This window comes from Heterocephalus glaber, unplaced genomic scaffold, assembly GCF_053883595.1.
Source record: "Heterocephalus glaber isolate CG9 unplaced genomic scaffold, H.glaber_assembly_v1.0 deba00000676, whole genome shotgun sequence".
Classification (NCBI taxonomy): Eukaryota; Metazoa; Chordata; class Mammalia; order Rodentia; family Bathyergidae; genus Heterocephalus; species Heterocephalus glaber.
The window spans coordinates 25178869-25200377 of NW_028258156.1; the positions used below are offsets into that span (position 1 = coordinate 25178869).

At 37.3% G+C, this 21509-nt stretch overlaps 1 protein-coding gene across 1 annotated transcript in view; it reads left to right on the forward strand.

The window, feature by feature from the left end:
- The window catches only part of Reln (reelin), a 445708-nt gene that overhangs the window by 291798 nt on the left and 132401 nt on the right, over nt 1–21509 (forward strand). The window contains 8 exon segments of the mRNA XM_021253949.2: nt 4088–4200; nt 5473–5681; nt 6424–6552; nt 7881–7918; nt 7921–7989; nt 13963–14029; nt 17722–17955; nt 18629–18790. Of these exon segments, the coding sequence (XP_021109608.2) occupies nt 4088–4200; nt 5473–5681; nt 6424–6552; nt 7881–7918; nt 7921–7989; nt 13963–14029; nt 17722–17955; nt 18629–18790 (1021 nt within the window).

Here is a 21509-nt window from a genome sequence, read left to right on the forward strand (position 1 = left end):
TGGAGATGTGGGACCGCTGGCCTTGGCACCCAGCTGACTCCAAGGTCATGCCAGTGGCACTGGAGAGGATACAGATTGCTCTTCCGGGCATTGGAAAGATGCTGCCATTTCCTCAAATAGGAAATGGCAAAAAAGGAGGCAAGTGTGGAGATTTTGATAGTATATATGTTAAGACTGACATTTCTAGAGTGCCATGTGAAGGTAGAACTTCGAGTCAGTGTTTGAATCCAATTTGGATATCATCCATATACAGGTATTCTGAGCAGAAGGTGGCCTATGATGCGACAGTTCTTAGGGAGAACCCTCAGCTAGGTGTTGATAGAAGGGCAAAAGCAGAGGCGACCGAGAAAGGAAAGGTGTGCAGGAGGCAGGAGGAAGGTGCCTTTTGACCCCGAAGGAGGACAGAGGAAGTGGTTCAGGGTGGGGGGGCAGGAAAGTGCTGTGCAGTGTGAAAAGTGCCACTGACAGAAAGGTCAACCAGGATAAGGGGAAAGGGCTACCCGGGACTTTGGAAAGAGCGTGCCCAATGGGTAATGCCCGGGACTCCAAGGTACATGGGATTTAAAAATGAAGGACGCATATCCTGAAATAGGACTCCTCCTTCAAGAAGTTGATTAGAATGAATAAGCGATAATGCAAAATAGGAAGAAAAGGTCCAAAGGGGTAGGGGGAGGGGGAGGAGCAGGGGAAAGGAAAGAAGGGAAAGGAAAAATGCTGAGAAATGGAAAAAATGGAAATAAGGTCTTTGTAAATAGGGAAGGGTGGAGGGGGTGAAGGGAGGGCTAGGAATGGGGAAAAAATAAGAACCAAGATGCATTATGTAAAGGTACAGTTCCCAATGAGAAATGCAATTGTGTTGTATACCTACAATGTACCAATAAAAGAATTTCACAAAAATGAATAAATAAATAAATTTAAGATTCCAACTCTTCTGTGAATTGAAAAAAAAAAAAAAAAAGAAGTTCATCCGTAGAGATAAAGAAATGGGGCCCAGATCTGGAGGGAATAGCAGCATCCAGGAAGGTGTTTTTTAGGATTGGATAGGTAGGATAGGATGGGATAGGATGGGTTGGGATGGGATGGGATGGGATAGGATGGGATGGGACACCATAGGATACCATAGGATACAGTAGGACCAGTACTATAGAAAAGACTTTAAAACTGTAAGAGCTGGTGGGAAAGAAAGCAATATGAGAAAGGATTTGAGATAAGATAGTTTATAAGTGATCCTCACTTTATTGCACTTTAGGAAAATTGGTGTCTAATTGTTAATCTACACGAGATCACATTCTCCCTCTCAAGCCCTTTATGTGGTATCTTCTATCTTTGGTTCATAATTTCTGTAACAATCTTTTCTGGAAAACTTGGCCAGTTGGGAATATGTTTGGAGATCTCCAGATCTCCGAATCTCCGAATTTAAGGAGATCACCCTGAACCCAGATAGTATAGTATGCTATATATACTATTTACATATATGTACATATATATAAAATATATATCTGTGGAAAGGGTTGATATATGAATAAGAGCTTAACAACAGTAATTAATAATCACAATTATAATGAATTTCAATAAAAGTTACATGAATGTGATCCTTTTTTAGAAGAGGGAAGAGAAATATGAATTTTTTTGGACCACAGTTGACTGTAACAAACCATGGAAAGCAAAACTACAGACAAGAATAACTGAATACTAGTCTTATTTTTCATGATAAATTACAAACCTTTTGAGGTCAGGATGTATTTCCCTTTTTAGCCTAATGACCTGCAAATAGTAAAACTTCAACAAATGACTTTCCTGATATAGATAAGTATCTGAAAAGCTACTTAGAACAACATTTAAAATACTTTAAAACTACCGATCCATTTAGCTTTTGTTGAAATCTTCCTGTACCTTCAATGCTGTACAAAATGGGCTGAAAATCCCATTTTCCACAAAGTATCAAAGGCTACCAAGTTAGGGAGGAATCCACTTCTTCCATAGGAGCTACTGTTACCCAAAGCACAGAATTGATATACTGCCCCCAGCTGGCTCTTTTAGATAAAGTCTGTCAACATGTTAATGTCTTGGCTTCTTCCGAGCTTTCTTCTTCTGCCATTCAGGGCTGGCCACACCTCCCACGTGTGTTTCTGTCTGTTCTGTCTCAGAGCAGAAGCAGTTCACCAGCTGGCCTTAGGAGAGCAAGAGGGTATGGAGAGCAAGAGGGTATTGGGAGCGAGCTAATGAAATGATGGAGAACTGACACTGGGATCCGTGTCCTTAGGTGCAGTGCACTAAACCCCCACCTGTAACCTTTCACCTTTTTAGTCCTTTTTTCATCCTCTTTGATATGTGCTCAGTGCTCAATTAAAAAATTCCTTTTCAAAAAGGAAACTTTGTTTGTACATGGATCTTTTCCCTAGAGACCATCATTTATGATGGCTTTACTAACTCTATTTGTACATTGATGTATGTAATGAAATGCTGAAAAACAAGATATGAATGTCAAAGATCATAAGATTTTCTCTACAGGTTGTTGACCAGAACAGTAAACAACCACTGGGAGGAGAGTTATATTGTCATTATATCTGGAGTCTCTGTCCCAATTACTTAATCCATAAATATTTATTATATGCCAGTTTGCATATGCTTAACATATGTAACATGCCAAATTTCAGTGCTTTACAAATACTATCATCAAGATTTCCCTATTGTAGGGAGAAATGGAGGGGTTGAAGGGAGGGCTGGGCAAGGATGAAAAATAAGAACTAAGACAGATTATGTAAAGGTGCAAATTTCCAATGATGAATGTCATTATATTGTATACCTAAAATGTACCAGTGATTAGAATGAATAATCGATAATGCAAAATAGGAAGAAAAGGTCCAAAGGGGTAGGGGTAGTGGGAGGGGCAGGGGAAAGGAAAGAAGGGAAAGGAAAAATGCTGAGAAATGGAAAAAATGGAAATAAAGTCTTTGTAAATAGGGAAGGGTGGAGGGCGTGAAGGGAGGGCTAGGAATGGGGAAAAAATAAGAACCAAGATGGATTATGTAAAGGTACAATTCCCAATGAGAAATGTAATTGTGTTGTATACCTACAATGTACCAATAAAAGAATTTAATAAAGTGCAAAAAAAAAAAGATTTCCCTATTGAGTGACAGTACAGGTTTGAAGCCCAAAAGAATAACATTAAATACAGACTTTACTTTGAGACTATAGGCACACTGTACAACCTCCTGTAGCCTTAGTTTCACTTAGCAAAGTGGATACTTACATGAAAATGTTATTATAAAAGGAGAAAAGATACTTCTATGTAATTTTACCTGATGCATGACATATAGTAAGAGCTCAATAAAATTAGATAATGTTAGTCTGTTATGAGCACAATAGTGAAAAGAATAGATCAAAGGTTAAAAATATAACATCTCCCCATAGCTAGTTAGTTTATCCTGTGTTTCAAGTACCTGCTCTGTTATTCAATTTCATTTTCAAGTCAACCTTAATTACCTTTCAGTTCTAATGCAATATCATTTCATGTGACTGTAGAGTGATAGGGAAGACTTCTCTACCTGTCTCCTAACGATCAAATGAGGTACCAAAGATTAAAATGTAAAATGAATTGCATTTAAAATATAAATTTATGTGCTAAAATGCTACAGCTACTGTTTGCAGCAGTTTGAGTTACACTGCTTCCAAAGTCTTTGATGCCATAGTCACCAGACTTTGCAAAAAGCATAATCAATAGGTTTTGAACTTTAATCATAAAGCTGTCAAATATGATGATGTAATGGCTTATTGAAAAAGCACAACATATGTTTTTCACATGGGCTGAAATGGGGAGATGTAATTACTCCTCAATGTAGACCATTATTTGAGTAATCTTATTAGCCAAAAAGTTACATTGGCCTTCACAAATATCAAATCTTTGATTGTTAACATGGTCCATCTGAATTATCTTCATAATTTCCTTGGGTTTGATTATCTTTGTTTGGGGTTATTCTTAAGTGACAATCTGCATAGCATAATTATTTCTTATTGTGAAATTTCACACGAGATTTAAGGTTTGGGGTCCAAGTTGCTAATAACATGAAATTTTTGTTTGGTGCAGGAGGAATTTGTGACCCCGGAGACTCTCATGAAAATGATGTTATCTTGTATGCAAAGATTGAGGGGAGAAAAGAACACATTGCCCTGGATACCCTTTCCTATTCCTCATATAAGGTACAAATGCACCCCTTGCCCCACATGACCCACCTAGAACTCCCAGGGACAAGCCAAAGTCACAACCAGGAAGGCCATGCCAAATACAGAGGATAAAATCTTTTCTGGAAACCAAGAAATTACCAGGTTTTTAAAAAATTGACAGATATTTTAACATTCATTTTTATTCCTGATACAAATGAAAAATCAGGTTTTGTCAGGAAGAATGAATTACAGTCTGTCAACAAGAGTAAAACAGAACCCAGTACTCTGACTGGCAGTTATACTTATCCCAGAGAAAGCTCTAAAAGTGACTGTAATTATGCTGTCACATGGCCTTGTTATCAGACATAATGAGTGTTGATCCAACATTGTGAGGTTTCCCAGGAAGAAGACACTGTACCAGTACAGATTATTCTTGCCTTTGTGTTTTGCTTTGGTAATTAGGGCTCCTGAGATTGACCTTTTTCCTTTGCCTTTCAGATGTAGGACAGGTGTTGTCTGTGATATTTGCAAACATCCCCAAAATCATGCTTACCATAAGGTGTAAAATTATTTTTATTAGAACAGATTTATCTGTGCTGAGGCTCTACTCACATACTCATTCGGAGTTAGCTTTCTCTCCACATGGGTGGGAGCCTATGTACTTTAAAGAGCTTAAGCACAACCAAGTAGTGAACAGAGAGACTCCAAGCCAGCTGCACATGCAAGGGTAACCCAGTTTACGTCACCTGACACTTCATAGTGGGCTACTTTCCAGCAACAGTTCGGTAGGGTTGCATTCAGACCAAATTAAGTTATCAGAGATGTTTGCAGGAACTCTGGATGTTTCTGCTTGGAATCCTACTTTCAGAATATCTAGGTTGGAAAACTGTTAATATGATACAAATCTACTTTGAAAAATACTGATGATAAAGTCAAGTAAATCTCAAGTTGCCTTCATCTTTTCTAAGTTAAATAATACAGATACTCATTCTTTGATGACTTTTAAAGACCTTAGAGCAGTTTATCTTCAGGCATAGAGAGGCTGATCACTCACACACTGGAGGAGGTCACACACTGCAAAGGAGGAATTCTGAGTCATTAAAACTAATGCTCCTTTAGGACAGCAGCTTCTACGTGAAATAACAAGTAGAAGAGAAGAGACCTTGCCCGAGGCTCAATAAATGGCAGTTATCTATTTAGTGATTGAAGGAAGAAAAGAGCACATCAAAGGAAGATCAAATCTGGTAGAATTCACATTGACTATCGCGGGAAGGACTGTGAGTGACTTTGTTTTTCTTTTTTTGGAAGGTTCCATCTTTGGTTTCTGTGGTCATCAATCCTGAACTTCAGACTCCTGCTACTAAATTTTGTCTTAGGCAAAAGAACCATCAAGGACATAATAGGAATGTCTGGGCTGTAGATTTTTTCCATGTCTTGCCTGTTCTCCCTTCTACAATGTCTCACATGATACAGTTCTCTATTAATCTGGGATGTGGAACACATCAACCTGGTAACAGGTAAGAAGCTGTGTTTGTTGAGTGTCCTAACTTAATTAAAAGTGAACACAGAGACGTGGCTATTAAATGAGAGAGAATATCTCAATACATTTAAATCTGGATTGAAAAATCCATTAAGAAAATACGTATTTTCCCCAAAAGAAAAGTCCTTCAGTGAATATGTGGGGTATGACAGGGCAGAGGTTAAACCGCAATGACTTCGTTCTAAGAGCTTGGTCCTAGATATCAGAGGTGTTTTCAGGGCCTGTGGCAGCCATCCATTATAGCAGATTGCTCAGAGAGAAAAAATAAGTAACTGAAAGAAAGCTTCCCCTCGTGTTGGCTAGTGACCCCTAATAATAGGAGTGGAAATCAATTAGCACTTCAAGAGCTATGACTTCTCAGTTTTGCTTGCTGAAGTGTTGTTCCATCCTTTCTAAAAATTTTGTCATCTCACGTTCGCAGGATGAAGTGACAGTGTGAGACGTGGAAATTGCCTTGCCATCTATCAAATTTAAGATCACAAACCCAAGTTACCATTTGTTGTCTTTCAAACACTGTTTTACAGCAGTAATGTAATCACTTGCCCTTTGAAGCCTAGTCAGACTTCTGTGAAAGAGGAAACGATCATTTAGGGAACAGTGTCTTAAAGACATTTCACACTAGTTCTACAGATGCTTAATGTATTTAGGCAGAGATGAAAACAATATTTTTATCGGTTATCTTTGCCCCTTTCCTGCTGTGCTCATTCTGGTGTTTTTAGTGTCAGCTTAGAGTTTTCCACCAACCACGGGCGTTCCTGGTCCCTGCTGCACACCGAGTGCTTGCCTGAAGTCTGTGCTGGTCGCCACCTTCCCCACAGCACCATCTACTCCTCAGAAAACTACAGTGGGTGAGTAAGTGCCCAGTGATGGTGGAAGACTTGAGTTCATGTGATCAGTGAGCGATCCTGAGACTAGAATTTTTTTGCACAATAGTAAGGAATCTGACTTTTTGATAGGGTTATTGTTTTTTTAAAAAGACAGTACTTTGGCTAAATCTGATACATGATCACAACTCATCAGGTCATTTGTTCTTTATGTCCTTGACTCATATTTGAATTATATGAACGTAAATTCTACATGACAGTCCTGTGGTTATTACTAGAGCAATGGCAGAAAGGAGAGTTTTGGAATTAGACCTGGTTGAGATCTTAATCTGCCATCCACTATCTGTCCAATATTTGTTCTCTCTTATTTTCTACTTCTTTCTGCATGAATTTTGGAAAATGATAATATTGTAGAATTAAAGATGGTTATTTCAAATGCTTTCCATTTTACAGAATAATCACTAGATACAAAATGAAAATATTTGCAAAGACAACAAAATTAAGTTGGGAATTGTGGGGTTTTTTTCTTAGCCCCTCTTTAGATGTGTGAAAGGTGAAGGGGCTAGCAAAACATTCAGAAGCAACTGATGCTTGTCAGCACCTCTGCTCCTCACAGATGCTGCCTGTAGAAGAGCATCTGAGGCAGAACCTCACTTCAGCGTTATTCCATGTATACCTGCACCAAAACAGTCCCTGGTACCACATTAATATGTACTATATTTGTACTTTTATATATCAATTTTAAAGTAAAACTAACTTCTAAGAAGAATGTCTAAAATAAATAAATGTCACTTACTATTAAGAACAGATCCACTTCTCTGGCATGATATGGATGTTTGTGAAAGTAGTGTCTTTTTTTGTTGTTTTTTTGTTTTGTTTTTTCCAGTACCGGGGAATCAAACTCAGGACCTTGCGCTTGCAAGGCAGGCTAAATCTTTGGCCCCTAGTTGTGTCTGTTTTGACACTATACGCAAACTCCTTTGGTGAATGTAGAGAGTATATTGACCAACTTTAGTGCTATTACAAGCATACAGAAATCAGGACATTACAAGCATATAAAATAAATCCACAAGATGTGAACACAAGCCAGGCTTGGTGGCACATGCTTATAATCCTAGCTACTCTCAAGGCTGAAGCAGGAGAGTAGAGAGTTGGAGGTTAGCCTGAGCAATTTAGCGAGACTGTCTCAAAATGAAAAAAAAAAAAATGGCCTGGGGAGGATGTAGCTCAGTAGCAAGGTATTTGCTTGGCATACACGAGGCCCCAGGTTGAATGCCCTATGTACTCCAAGGGAAAAAAAAAAAAGACGTGAACATAGCTGTGAAGCTGCTTTTATGCTAAATTTCTTGCAGGTGGAACCGAATAACGATTCCCCTCCCTAACGCAGCACTAACCGAGACACCAGGATTCGCTGGAGACAAACGGGACCAATCCTTGGAAATATGTGGGCAATTGATAACGGTTAGTGTTTCTGCCTGTCATAATCACATGCCATTGATGTAGAGCCTTCCTGTGCTTTTGTTTGTCAGCACAGACTTAATAGCATTCCGAAGTCATGGTCTTGCAATTCATTAAACGCCCTTTCTTCCATTTCTCCTTTGCATTCCATAAGAAGCCCAGGATGTGCAATCAGAAAAAAATAAAGGCTGTGTACTCAGCAATATTAGATGCTAGAATGTTTCAACATACATAATTTTAAAATGCTTGAAACTCTGAAACTCAAATTCACAGCTGATGACAAGGGATATCCTAACATTTTCTTTGAATGTTCTATGCAAAATTAACATAAATACCATCCTGCATGTATTAAAATAAGACCCATTCTTCTCTTAGTAACTGCCACAACATCTGGAAGCCTTATCTTTGAGTTGCAGACACTACACAGAAGGAAATATCATCTCTGAAATACTACTGAAACTTCTACTGCTTTTCAGAAAATAGTATAAAAGGAAGATGTAGATTTACATAAAATTTTTCAGTGAATTATTGATAATTTCTTATATCATTTTATAGCCAGTGTCACTTATGACAAGTACACAATGAGAGAAGAGATTTTATACTATGGGGTTACATGACTGTAAATTTCTTGTATTTGTTATTAATAGCCAATTCTTTATTTATGTTTTTAAATTCTAATTATAGGTAGATTTGTAGATTTTCTATTGAGAATATATAAATTTAACTTAAGGTTTATACTACAAGAAAGTATAAAGGAGAGGGAGAAAGAAAGTGAAGGAAGAACAAAATATCAATAATCAGCCAGGTGAGGTGACACAGGACGGTAATTCCACCCACTGGGAAGACTGAGGCAGAGGGACAGCAAATTCAAGCCCAGCCTGAGGACCATAGTGAGACCTTGTCTCAAAATGGGAAAAAAATTTTAAATGGGCTAGGGATGTAGCTCAGTGGTAGAGCACTTTCCTAGAATTTGTCAGCCCCTTGGTTCAATCCCCAGTACTAAAAAAAAAAGTCAGTACTAGAGGAAATTTAGCATGGCACCGATTTTTGGTGAATATTATAAAACAGAACAAACCTACACCATTGTTCAATTTTCCATATGATAATTTTTGTTACTTTTGAATAATTTAAACGTTGAGAAACTTATTATATAAAGTTTCTGAAATTTGAACATAAGGAGACAATATAATTTACCTATAAACCAAAATGAATTAAACAGTTCGTATTCAAAGAAGACCAATAAAAGACCCACACTTTAAAGACCACATAAGTCATAGGTACATACACTTAGTGCATTTACAAAACCATCTGAAGTTAAATGGAGTTTCTCCATTGATAGAATATTTTGCATAGAATTTTAATTATGGCATCTACTAATGAGCTCTAGGGGTTAAGTGTTTGGATCTGAGTAGTAGGATATGAATGGATTTTTCTTCCTCTCATACTTTTAAAGGATCCCATAATGAACCCTTATTGGTAATCACAAAATATTAATAATGAACTAAATTATATCAGGTAGTTAAATGTGTAATGAAGCACATAGGAGCATATGAAAAGATTCCTAAAGAAGGCTATTACAACATGATTTTGGGTCAGTGTCTTAGTTATTTTTCTTGTTGCTGTGACAAAGTACCTGATACCTACAAGTTAAAAGGAGGAAAGGTTTATTTCAGCTCACAGTTTGTAGTGGTTTCAGTCCATAGTCAATTAGCTCCAAGGCACGGTGGCATGACAGAGGGGCATCACAGAAGAGAAAGAGTTCATGGTGTGACAGGCAGAAGACAGTGAGCAAAAAGCAGCAGCAAACCTACCTTTCCCTTTTATCCAGGCTACAAGACTTTGGGGTAATACCATGCACACCCACAACTATGCTGAACCAATCAGTGGACTAATTTAGTTATCACACCCTTAATCCATATTCACACATCCTAGATTCTGTCACCTCCCAAAAGCCCCACCTATGAGTGCATGCAGCTTTTGGGGGGACATCTAGATACAAGCCGTAACAGAAAGTGTTTGCCACACATCTCTGAGTTACTACCATCATGCTTTGAGTACAATAGGAAAAGGTTGAGATATAGAAAATGTACATGGTTACCAGTATGTGCTGTATGCAAAATCTAGGACAGAATTGCTTTAATCCTGTTATCATTGTGTGTGAGGTTTTCACAAAAGTTTTTTCATAAGGCAGAAAAAAGATACACACTCAGTCCTTCTCAAGAAAAATGTGTGCAGGGCCGGGGATTTAGCTCAGTGGTTCTGCCACCTGCCTTGCAAGCAGGAAGTCCCGAGTTTGATCCCCCGTACCAAAAAAAAAAAAAAAAAAGTTAAAAAAAATAAAATAAAATAAAATTTTAAAAAAAGAAAAATGTGTGCTAATGAATACCCCCTGAAATCTCCCCAGTTTAACTATAGAATTTGAGAATTATGAGGAAAATATAATTATATATAAGCATATATAAATATATTAAATATATATCCATATATTTATTTATAGAGGGAAAAGAAATATAAAGGAGGAAAAGGGCCAGTATCATAATTCTGTTAGGCGTGTTCTTCCGCAACAGAGTTGTCTTCTGCTAGTATGTAAGAAAAGTACTTTGGAAGTTATCCTGAAAAATCAGCAAAATGGAAATTCCCAGGGAAAATAATGATTTTTGTCATATTTTAATTTTTCCAAATGTATTACTGTAATGATAATAGTGAAGATAACTAACCTGTGTTTTACCCTTGGGGATAAATGATCTGTAAACTTACTCATACTACCAGTCCTAACAACTCCATTATTAGTAGAGAAGGATGATTAAAGTCTTAATTGGTATTTTTTCATTGACTTGGAAAATCTGTTGTTGTTTTTTTTATGATGAAACATGACAAGGGTGTTCTATAGAGCACTCTCCAGGGTAACAGTGAAGAGTGCAGTCTGCCTCTTACAGGTCCTGGAGCAGATCCTCTGCCAGCAATAAAATCAAGCGTGCTAGGAAGAAAACTCATATGTTTATCCAGGCTAAAGGAGAATGGGGCTGCTTTCTGAATCCTCAGCATTTGTTGTACAGTGGAACCCATCGAAACAATAGGACAGGATGGTGGTGATGGCTACTCCACCCTAGTATGGTGTCAAAGGTTATAACTATATGGTGCCAGGAGTCATGCTGTGTTAGTCACCTTCCCAACTCTGGGACAAAATACCTAACACCTGAAACTTAAATGAAGAGAGTTTTTTGGCTCATGATTTCAGAAGGTATAGTCCATGCATGAAAAGTTGTCTCCAAGGCAGAAATGGCAGGGTCAAACTGCATGGCAGAGGAAAACTGCTCAACCCATGGCAGCCAGGAATCAGAGAGAAAAGGGAGGAGCCACGGACAAGATTTCAACCTTTCAGTCATCCTCAGGTGGCCAATCTCTTTAACAAGTCCCCACCCCCTTACAGCTCCTGCAGGTATGAACTCATCAATGGATGAATTTACTGATGAATATATAGTGCCCCTATGATCCAGTCACCTTCCAAAACTCCACCTCTGGATAAATAAGACTTTTGGGGGCCATTTCAGATCTAAACCATAACATTCTGCCCCTGCCCCTCAAAAGTTTCATGTCCATATCATTATGCAAAATGCATTTAGTCCATTTCTAAGAGTCTGGTACCAAAGTCTTATCAGCTCCAGCACTGCTGAAAAGTGCAAGTCCAGAGTTCTCTGACTCAAAGCAAACTGAGTCTCTGAGAGGAAAATCAATTTTAACTATTTTCATATGGCATAGGGTAAACATTCCCATTCCAAAGGGGTATAGGGAATATAAAGGAATCAGACAAAAGCAAGTGTGAAGATGAGCAGAGAGAACATTAAATCCTCTAGCTCCATGTCCAGCACCCAAGCAGGTTGTGGTGAGATGTGAGATCCTCAGAGCTTAGGCAGCCCTGCTGGCCTTGCTGGTTGCAGCCCACAGAGCCTCTCTGTTAGGTTGGTTCTGCTCACTGCCTATAGTTTTACTACAAAGACATTCCATATTCCAGTCATTTCCAACTTCCTGGGGTCGCCACTGCATCTTCAGCTTCACCCACAGCTTCATGCACTGCCCTCTCAGGGTTCCTTGTCAGACCTCCTAGGCCTTTTTTGGAAATCTGAGTGGATACCTCTCACAACTCTTGCACTCTGAATGCCTGTAAAATCACTACCATATGGATGATGCCCACATCAGCTGCCAGCTCAAACAGTATCCATGCTCCTTTGATCCACAGTTACAGTGGCCTCTGAGTGCCTGGATGGCTGAGCTCAGGAGTACACTTCTGTAGGTAGCCCTGAGTGAGCAGGGCACCCTAGAGCTGTTTTCTCAAAGCAATGTCTTTCAAAGGAGTGCACCCTTCCATACCCTTTCATGGGTGAGGTCTGGCCAGGTCCTGAGGTGCTGTCAAGGGACCTTTCCTATTGCCCTGATCCAAAGCACTTGACTTCCTTTTTCATGGCAATGATCTTTTCAACAGACACAATCTGCTTGGCCACAACTTTGGAGATGCTTCCTTTCTGAGCTCCCACCAGAATCTCCCATCAGTCTCTGCTTACCGCATTCTAAGGCTTCTTTAGCCAGTATCTCCAAACCTTTTGAAACGCCTCCCTTCCAATCTCCCTGCAATGACCTACCTTCTTCAACCAGGCCCCACCCCCTAACAACATATGCAGCTATGAATTCATGAGTGGATTGATCCACTGATAAGTTCAGAGCCCCTATAATCCAATCACCTTCCAAAGGCCCTGCCTCTGAACACATGAGACCTTTGGGGGACTTTTAGATCTAAATCATAGTACATGCTAAGGATGACATACTCTTTTTTCCAAGAAATATCCTTATCCCACTTTATAGAGTAGGGATATTGAGGGTTATTACTTATCCAAAGTTTCCCAAGTGAAGCCAGAATATATATCCAGGATTATCTGACACCTAAACCAGTATCTTTAACCTGGCAGCCTGCTACCTAATCTCTTACTCAGCCATAGCTTCCTTCACCCATAGTTTTTCCATTGACCTCCTTTGCATGTAATTTGAATTTCTGCTCCTGTTAATTCCCTCTAGGGATTATGTGCTTCCAGGAGCATAAGCCATGGGAGAGTTTATTTTAAAGTAGAATTGTTTAAATATTTTGACATGATTACAGAAATGAAAGAAAATGACAAAGGACAGTAAATTTGTTTATGCCTGACATTAAATATATGAGTTCTTAATAACCATTGCATCTCTATTCCTTGGTTTTGACCAATTTATACACTATTTCATGTTATTGATTGTGTTGATTATAAGAAGACTTAATATCTTTAAATGTACCAGAGTCTGATTATCTCAAAACTTACCATTTGAGCCTTTTTTTTAGCATTCCAAAATTTAGAATTTGGATTTGTAACATCACATTCTCAGTCAAGCTAGCATTTAGGAAAATAATCTGCATTACAGAGAAGTCTTTGTGCTCAACCACAGATTCTTAATTCTGTATTTCCAGTAAGGATGAATTTATACTTAGAAATGTATACAATAATCATTTATAATGTTACAGATTTTTTCCAAATGAGAATGGAAATTACTCCATTTTGTGATATATCAAATTGATCCTTTATAAATTCTTCATTTTTACATAAAGAATATAAATACTATAGTATGTTCAAAGCACAAGCACAAAATATTCTGTCTGAAATTGCTTTACCAAGAAAGACTTTATTAAGCATTCCCAGTCATAAGAACCTATTTTCCTTGGCATGAAACATTAACCTTGAAGGGATTATTCATGGAAGTTAAGCGGTTTCAGCAGATTTGTGACTAGGCGCTTATGTTGTCACATAGCATTCGACCTGTCACCTTGGATTCCTGCTACCCAGCAGCTATACAGTGGGCCATATTTCATAGGTATTGCTTCACAAAATTGTGCTGGTGATGTTCTTGATCTTTCCAATGATGCTGCCGTGTTTTACATGATTTCTTTTTTCTCTACAGTTTATATTGGTCCATCATGTCTCAAATTCTGTTCTGGCAGAGGACAGTGCACTCGACATGGTTGCAAGTAAGCATTTGAAAATAAGACGTATACTTCTCCTTGCTGATGAATATGTTTTATGTATTGAAGATGCGAGTTATTTTAATTTTAATACCCTTTTAAGGCTTTTTCTCCTCTTTCTTTTTTCTTCAGTATTAGGGATTGAACTTAGGGCTTTCACACTGAGATATTTCACACCTCAGCCATTTTTAATTTTTTTTTTTTTTTGAGTCAAGGTCTTGCTAGTCACTAAGTACCTGAGGTGGCTTCCATCTATGATCCTCCTGCTTCAGCCTCCCAGAGTGCCAGGGTTATAGGCATATACCACCACATCCTACTTGAGATATTTTTTAAATCAAAAATAGGATAGTCCAAATAGAACTTAAGGTCAATTTAAATGTATTTTATAAGTGAAAGTTAATTAATAAATAAACATATTCGACTAAATTGTGAACAAATTTAGCATCCCTCATGTAAATTTGTGAACAAATTTGAATTTCTCATAACTGGATGGAGTCCTTTCCTGTCTTTGGTTACATTCCTTTCCATAACCTTGCCCTAGGGTTCGTGAGTCATATATTTAATTCCTAGCATACTTTGTAAATTATTAAAAATCAGCAGTGATTAAAAAATGCTAACAGAAACCGGACCAGGACAAATGAGCAGATCTAATAAGAAAATTCATTATCTTTAAATATAACTTCATGATCTTATTTACTTTTGAAAATCATTTGGGTCTTCAAAATGATTGTAGAGTGTTTTACAGAACAGTGATGTTGAACATGACGTCTAAACTTCTACATTACTAGTGAATATCAAATCACCACTAATGAATTGTGTTCTATTTATTCCAAGAAAGGATATTCACATTTATCATGTCATTCTCATATTAATATTTGATTATAAAATACCCTGGGAATTCCTGAGCCACAGGCAATCTTTGTTATACAAATAAGTTTTCAACAGCTCCAAACAAAACCAGTCATTAATTAATTAGGTAATTAATTAATGAATAGAGAACTTATAAGAGGGCTTTGAACCGGATTATTTAAAAATTAAATACATGAAGCAAATACTTGTATGTACTATGTTTAGAGTGGAAGGTCAACTTTTTAAACTATATTTTAATCAATTTAATTAAAACAGAAATCACAGCACAATGGAAATATTTTATAAAATATGTAGAAGATTGAAAGTTTGTTTATGTTTCAAAATTGAACATGAATCTCCATGATTTTTAATAAAACCACCAACTGCCACCCCAAAACACTGACTTGTTAGATCTCTGCAACAATAGCTGTGTTTTCTTCAAGTTGTTGGCTTCATCTGCTAACCAGAATCAGGCCATCCACTTGTTTAATGCACTCACATAAAATTAACAAAAGAGAAATTTGCATGGTAGATGTATGCTTTCGGCACCATTCATTTTTGATACCATATATTATCCTGAATAATCACAGCTCTCTACTCTTTCTGAAATTTTACAGGATATCTTTGTCAGTTGGAAATTTAGTTTTTTCCCATCTTATGATGATATTTCATGCAGTGTTCACTGGCCTTGTTCATTAGTGGCTGGCCTAAATATTTGACCATTACCTCTTTTTTCCAAGAATGTGCACCTTGTTGAATTTGAGCAGAAAAAAGAAATTTATATTCAATGCTATTATTTCCATGAAGTAGATGTTTGAATCTGGGGCCTCTTCAGCTTTGTTTTCTCCCCATATTGATCCCCTCATTATTACCATTATTTGCTGCCATGATCCCATCCTCTTCTGCTCCCTAATACTTTCTTGACTGTGTCCAATCCCAGACCTGGATTTCTAAACTGGTAATTCAATAACCGCACAAGCCTAACCCTGATAGAGATGCTGATAAGGAGAAAGAGTATTAACCGTCCTCCATTCACAAGTGTGATTCATGTAGCTTTACAGTGGGGCTGTTTTCCTGCATAGTGGCTGAATGTAATGCAGGTAGCTGAACTAGTAGGGGATATATATGGAGTCAGGAGATTCCCGTCATTCCTCAAATCACCACTGTGTGCAATCCTACTATTTGAGTACAAAGCAAAGGCTACAGAAATGGCTTTTTAAAAAATCATGAGGGGAATCCTTATCAGCATTCTATCCAAACCGCATAACTTTTATTAAAAGTAAATTTTCAGAAACAACAAATGGGATCTGATTCCAGTGTTCTTCATCTATAAATGGTTACCAGTTTTTCCCAATCACTAGTCCTGAGAAGACATGTGTAAAACATGCCCAAAAAATGTAGTTACCATGATATGCACTCTGGCAATATTCCTGTTGGGGAACATAAGTTCCAGTTTATTATCATGGTTAACAATAGTCAGTTTCATGACTTTAAAAATGTGTCCATTTTAGCTGATTTTTTCATCCTTTTTGGAAATGATGTGGCTATTCAGAATCCAATGATGCCTGTGAGATTACGTGTGAAAGAGACAAACAGTTTGAGTCATTATATGACTTGGTCATTATTGTCCTTCTTTCCCTCTCCCTTCATAATGCTGTTTGTGATACCAAGGCAACCTTCAAACTACGCTACAGAGAATTTGGCATTTTGAGCTCCATTTTCTTCGATAATCTGATGAAAACCCTTCCCCCAGAAAATCCATTACACATACATTTTGCATTTGAGCTCAGCACTTTCACACCTTTTATGGACTCTGCAGGAGACCAGCATAGACCCCAGTCTCAGTAACACTGCTGGAGAAGTGTCCTCTGACTCATCCATATCCTGCAATTTGCGTACTTGCCTCATGAAAGGCTTGTTTCAGACTTCAGGAAGTTTGAGTGCTTCCATGACAATCCCCCACCTGAAAAAGACACTGATTTAATTTCATAATGGGCAACATGTAGTGAGAAAGAAACAGAGAAGCAAAGAATATGAAGCCAGTTCTTGATGAGTGAACTTCTTAAAATATAAGAAGTTTCTGATATTCAACTATTGTTCCATCTGTGATGAGATTTACTGGCTGAGATGACCCAGGGAGCTCCATCCATATCTTGGTCAGCTAGCCTCAATGCAGCTCCTCCTCACCCAGCAGCCAGGGCTGGGGTGGGGAGCTAAGTTGCTTTTCCCAGAAGCATGCCCCTTTAGAAACCTGTGGAGAGGCAGCACCATTCTGCTAAGGACTTCTGTCTAGAACAAGGGTGTACTCATTCTCTTTATAATATAATATAATAAATAAAAATGCTTAAAGATAGACTTCTTTTCCAATAGTTTCCAAATATTTGAACTGATTCCTCCTATCACAATGTGTATTTTTACATTTGTTCCTAAAGGAAACTAGATGTCGTATTAAAAGTATTTTATTTATTTCATTTCTTTTATAAAATGAACAGAATTATGCATAGAATTATATACGTGGAATATACCTTTACAGAGATTTTAAGTTACAAATGTGCAGACAATAGATGCATTTTAGATAAACTCCTGGCATGATTGAAGGTGAGTGCTGGGTTAGTACTTTCATCATAACTGTCCACAGCGGGGCTGGGCAGATATTCTTCTGGAATATTTACAGTCTATCAGCCTTTATCAAGTTTCAGATTCAACCTTCTCTGAAGACTAATGTTAGCCTCATTTGCCATTCAGTCAAATCCTCCTCTCTATAGACTTCCTTCTCCCCAGAGCAGACTAAGGAATCTCTGAAAGGATCTGTGTGGTTCAAGATTGAAATTTACTTTCATTTCTCTCAGATGTGACCCTGGATTTTCTGGCCCTGCTTGTGAAATGGCATCCCAGACATTCCCAATGTTTATTTCTGAAAGCTTTGGCAGTTCCAGGCTCTCCTCCTACCATAACTTTTACTCTATCCGTGGTGCTGAAGTTAGCTTTGGCTGTGGCGTCTTAGCCAGCGGTAAGGCCCTGGTTTTCAACAAAGATGGCCGGCGTCAGCTAATTACATCCTTCCTGGACAGCTCACAATCCAGGTGGGTGTCAGCTGGGTAGAATATATGCACAAACCAGATACGAATGTTGAACTTGGACCTATTTTCAATTTGTATTCTTTTTCTTTTGAAATGATATATACACCTTCCAGTTTCTAACCAGGATGGAAGGGAGCTTACAGTTTACTTAGGGTTAATTCACTCTAGTTTTTAATAAATTTAAAAGCTCACCAATGACTTTGAGATACTAATAACTGACTAGATTTTTTTAAATATGAGATATTCACGTCAAAACTGTGTTCTTAAGCCAAGGGCTAGTTAATTATTCATGTAGTTTTATTTATTTGACAGCTTGCAGAGGCTGATTAGATTTACCCCACATCTTCCCTTCCCTCAGTGCCTAATAAATAATGCAGTAAAGGAATGATTGGCATTCTAAGTGTAGGTACACAAGTACATAGTATACAAATAGGTATGGACATAGTTATACTTTTGTGGATGTATCTGTATATAAAATATGTACATTGACCTCATCTTTTAAACATATTCATTCACCTCATAGTGATATTGCTAACATTTTATAAAAGAAAATGAGTAGAAACCTACATATTTGGGGTAGTTCACTTAAATTTGCCTGAAATTCTCTTAAAGCAGAAATGAACTTTATGAATAAAAATGTTTATACACACACTAATTACAGATACTCCATGTCTAGGTTTCTCCAGTTCACCCTGAGGCTGGGGAGCAAGTCTGTTCTGAGCACCTGCAGGGCCCCAGACCAGCCTGGTGAAGGAGTTTTATTGCATTACTCTTATGATAATGGGATAACTTGGAAACTGTTGGAACATTATTCCTATGTCAACTATCACGAGCCCAGGTATGTTGGAAAGCATTTGAGAGAATGGTTAGTGTGATATGTCCTTCCTAGGAAAATTGTGATGTAAATGGTGTAAGATTCTAATATTTTTCTGTTGAGAGATGGAGAGGACAAGATTGATGTGTCTTGCAGTAAAAAACTGGCAAACCACATACTTCTAATCTTTTGTCCCAGTGATTTCTGATAATTTGAGGAAACTTATTCTCATATTTTGAAATATGCATTTCAAGGAAGTATTTTGATGTTTAGGAAAGAAAATAGTTAACACCTTATTTAACTATAATGTAAACTCTTAGATATTATTTTAATATGGCACTAAATTATAAAAACTGTTCACAGCCGGGGATTTAGCTCAGTGGTTCCGCCGCCTACCTCACAAGGGCAAGGTCCTGAGTTTGATCCCTGGTACCAAAACAAAACTGTTAACAAATATTTGTTAGCAGTGTTATGTTCTAAGTTATATGGCATAATAAATTATAAAATCTGATACTCAGTAAGTTTTGACATTTTGCATGTAATATAATCAGATAATTAATGAAAAAAATTGCTAGTAGGTACATAGTCCCTGGCAAAGATAGGTGTGAAGATATATTTAAAGTCTTTTCTTCAGGCTGTTTCTATTTTCTTCTAGCTCATATATTTCTGGACCTATAGACAGAATTGTCAGGTTAAAATTTTACTTGGAGGGCGCCATCCTTCAATGTCAGCAGAATAGTAACCACCCTTAGTGATAGAATTTCACAGATGTCCAAAAAATATTCTCCCCTGCTAAAAAATTATTTCACTGCTCACTGAAACTCCTTTTTAAAAAGCAAGGGAAGAGGGGGTGAGAAATCTCAAAGTTCGGGCATAAAGTTAAATTCATTAGAGAAGGTGAACAGTGGTTTACATTCACAGTGGCGTGTAAAGAACTAACACTGTTCCCCTTCTTGGAAGTATTTTTTAGTCATTGGGGATGAGAAGTGAGAGGGCATTGGTTACTCAGGTTTGCACTGGCATCTCAGAAAAAGTCAGGGCTCAAAGAGGAGCAAAAGGCACTGGTAACACTTTGCATGTTTTGCAATTTTGCCTCAGGCCCCCTTTATTTTAATATTTGTAAACAGATGATAACTTTCATAGAAAACATAGCAGCTTGCAACAGAGAGAATAATTAATGACTACTATGCCCTAAATTTTATACATTATAAAATGTTAAGAATGCACCAGCTGTATTGGCTTATTTTCCCTATACATGTAAAAATGTAAAGCTAAGTTCATCTTTCTCAGTAAAGATACAGGAACCCTAAAGAAACATCTTATAGACTATCCATACTAAACATTAAAAGAAAATTAGGCAGAAATCAAGATAGTAATGGAAGCATAAAGAAAATATCTCCCTCTTAAGTTAGCTTGGCCTAAAGCCCAATTTTTTTTCTGACAAGGATGGACAGCTGCAAAATTCAGTAATCAATCAATATCATGAAATTTAATTAATCTTTGTTGATATGAAAAATAATTACACATTTAATGTGCTATTTCAAAGGTATGTTTAATCTTGCCTGCCATTTGACAGCAACATTTTTCTTCTACGCAGAATCAAGGTGGCTTTTCAGTATTAGGTATGTGCATAGCTTGAGAGATTAAGATCAGAGTGGAGTTGTTTTTTTTTAAAGGAAATATGGTAATGGTAGAATTTCATTTTCTAAACATGTATCTCAGTCCATGAGACACATCCTCCCTCCCCCTCTCTCTTACAAATATTAATAAAAGGTGACATGGCAAAATTGAAATTTGATATATTCCAAATACTAAATTATATTCCATATGATAAATAATACAAACCATGGAGATTTTTCCTATGAAAGTTAAATATATCTTGATGCCTTTAGGCATTTGCTATATTTCCCACAGTATAAATTGCTGCCATGATTGCTATGAACTGTACACTGTCCCTTGATGCCATGTTGTTCGAAAATGAAGCATGATCCATTAAATAGATATGTTAGTTAACTACCCACTATTACTCCTAGATAATTTCAGATAATTTGCTTGTCTATGATTCATTCCATAAATGAACTCTACATGCTTGTTATTTTTAAATTTTAAGACCTAATAATCTGTTAGTCTTTTAATTCAAACGGATCAGAATGACTTATGAACTAATTGGTACTTTTTTAATGTAAAATATTATGTTGCTGTGGAGACTAAAATTATTCTAGTTATTTAGTGTTTTCTTAACTATAGGGGTTTTATATTCCAAAATTATTACAGTCAAATCTTAGTTTATTTTATGTCTTGGTTATTATATTTGATCTCTGTTTCACCATGTCACCCAATTCTGTATAATTATTGCACTCTTTTTTTAAAAACCCATGTGCTTAGTACCTACTCACAAAAGGGAGGTTGAAACAGGGTTCTTATCTAGTAATATTCTAACCAAATAGCACTATAGCTATTCTAACCAGCCAGTATAATATGCAAAAACTAATGAAATCAGCAGAAAGTCCCACCCTACCCTAAGACATGACACAGAGGCTAAGGGCAAGACTCTAGAACAAAGTTTATATGTCCAAATTGTGATATTGTCGCTTAGACTCTGCTTAACATCCTGTGCCTTGTATTCTCGTCTCTACCAGGGGTATACTCATAATTGTACTTAATGTAGCAAGGGTTTGTGGAGTCTTTATTATGTACTGGTTTAGGTACTAAGTGAAAAACAGACAGAAAATTCTCTGACCCT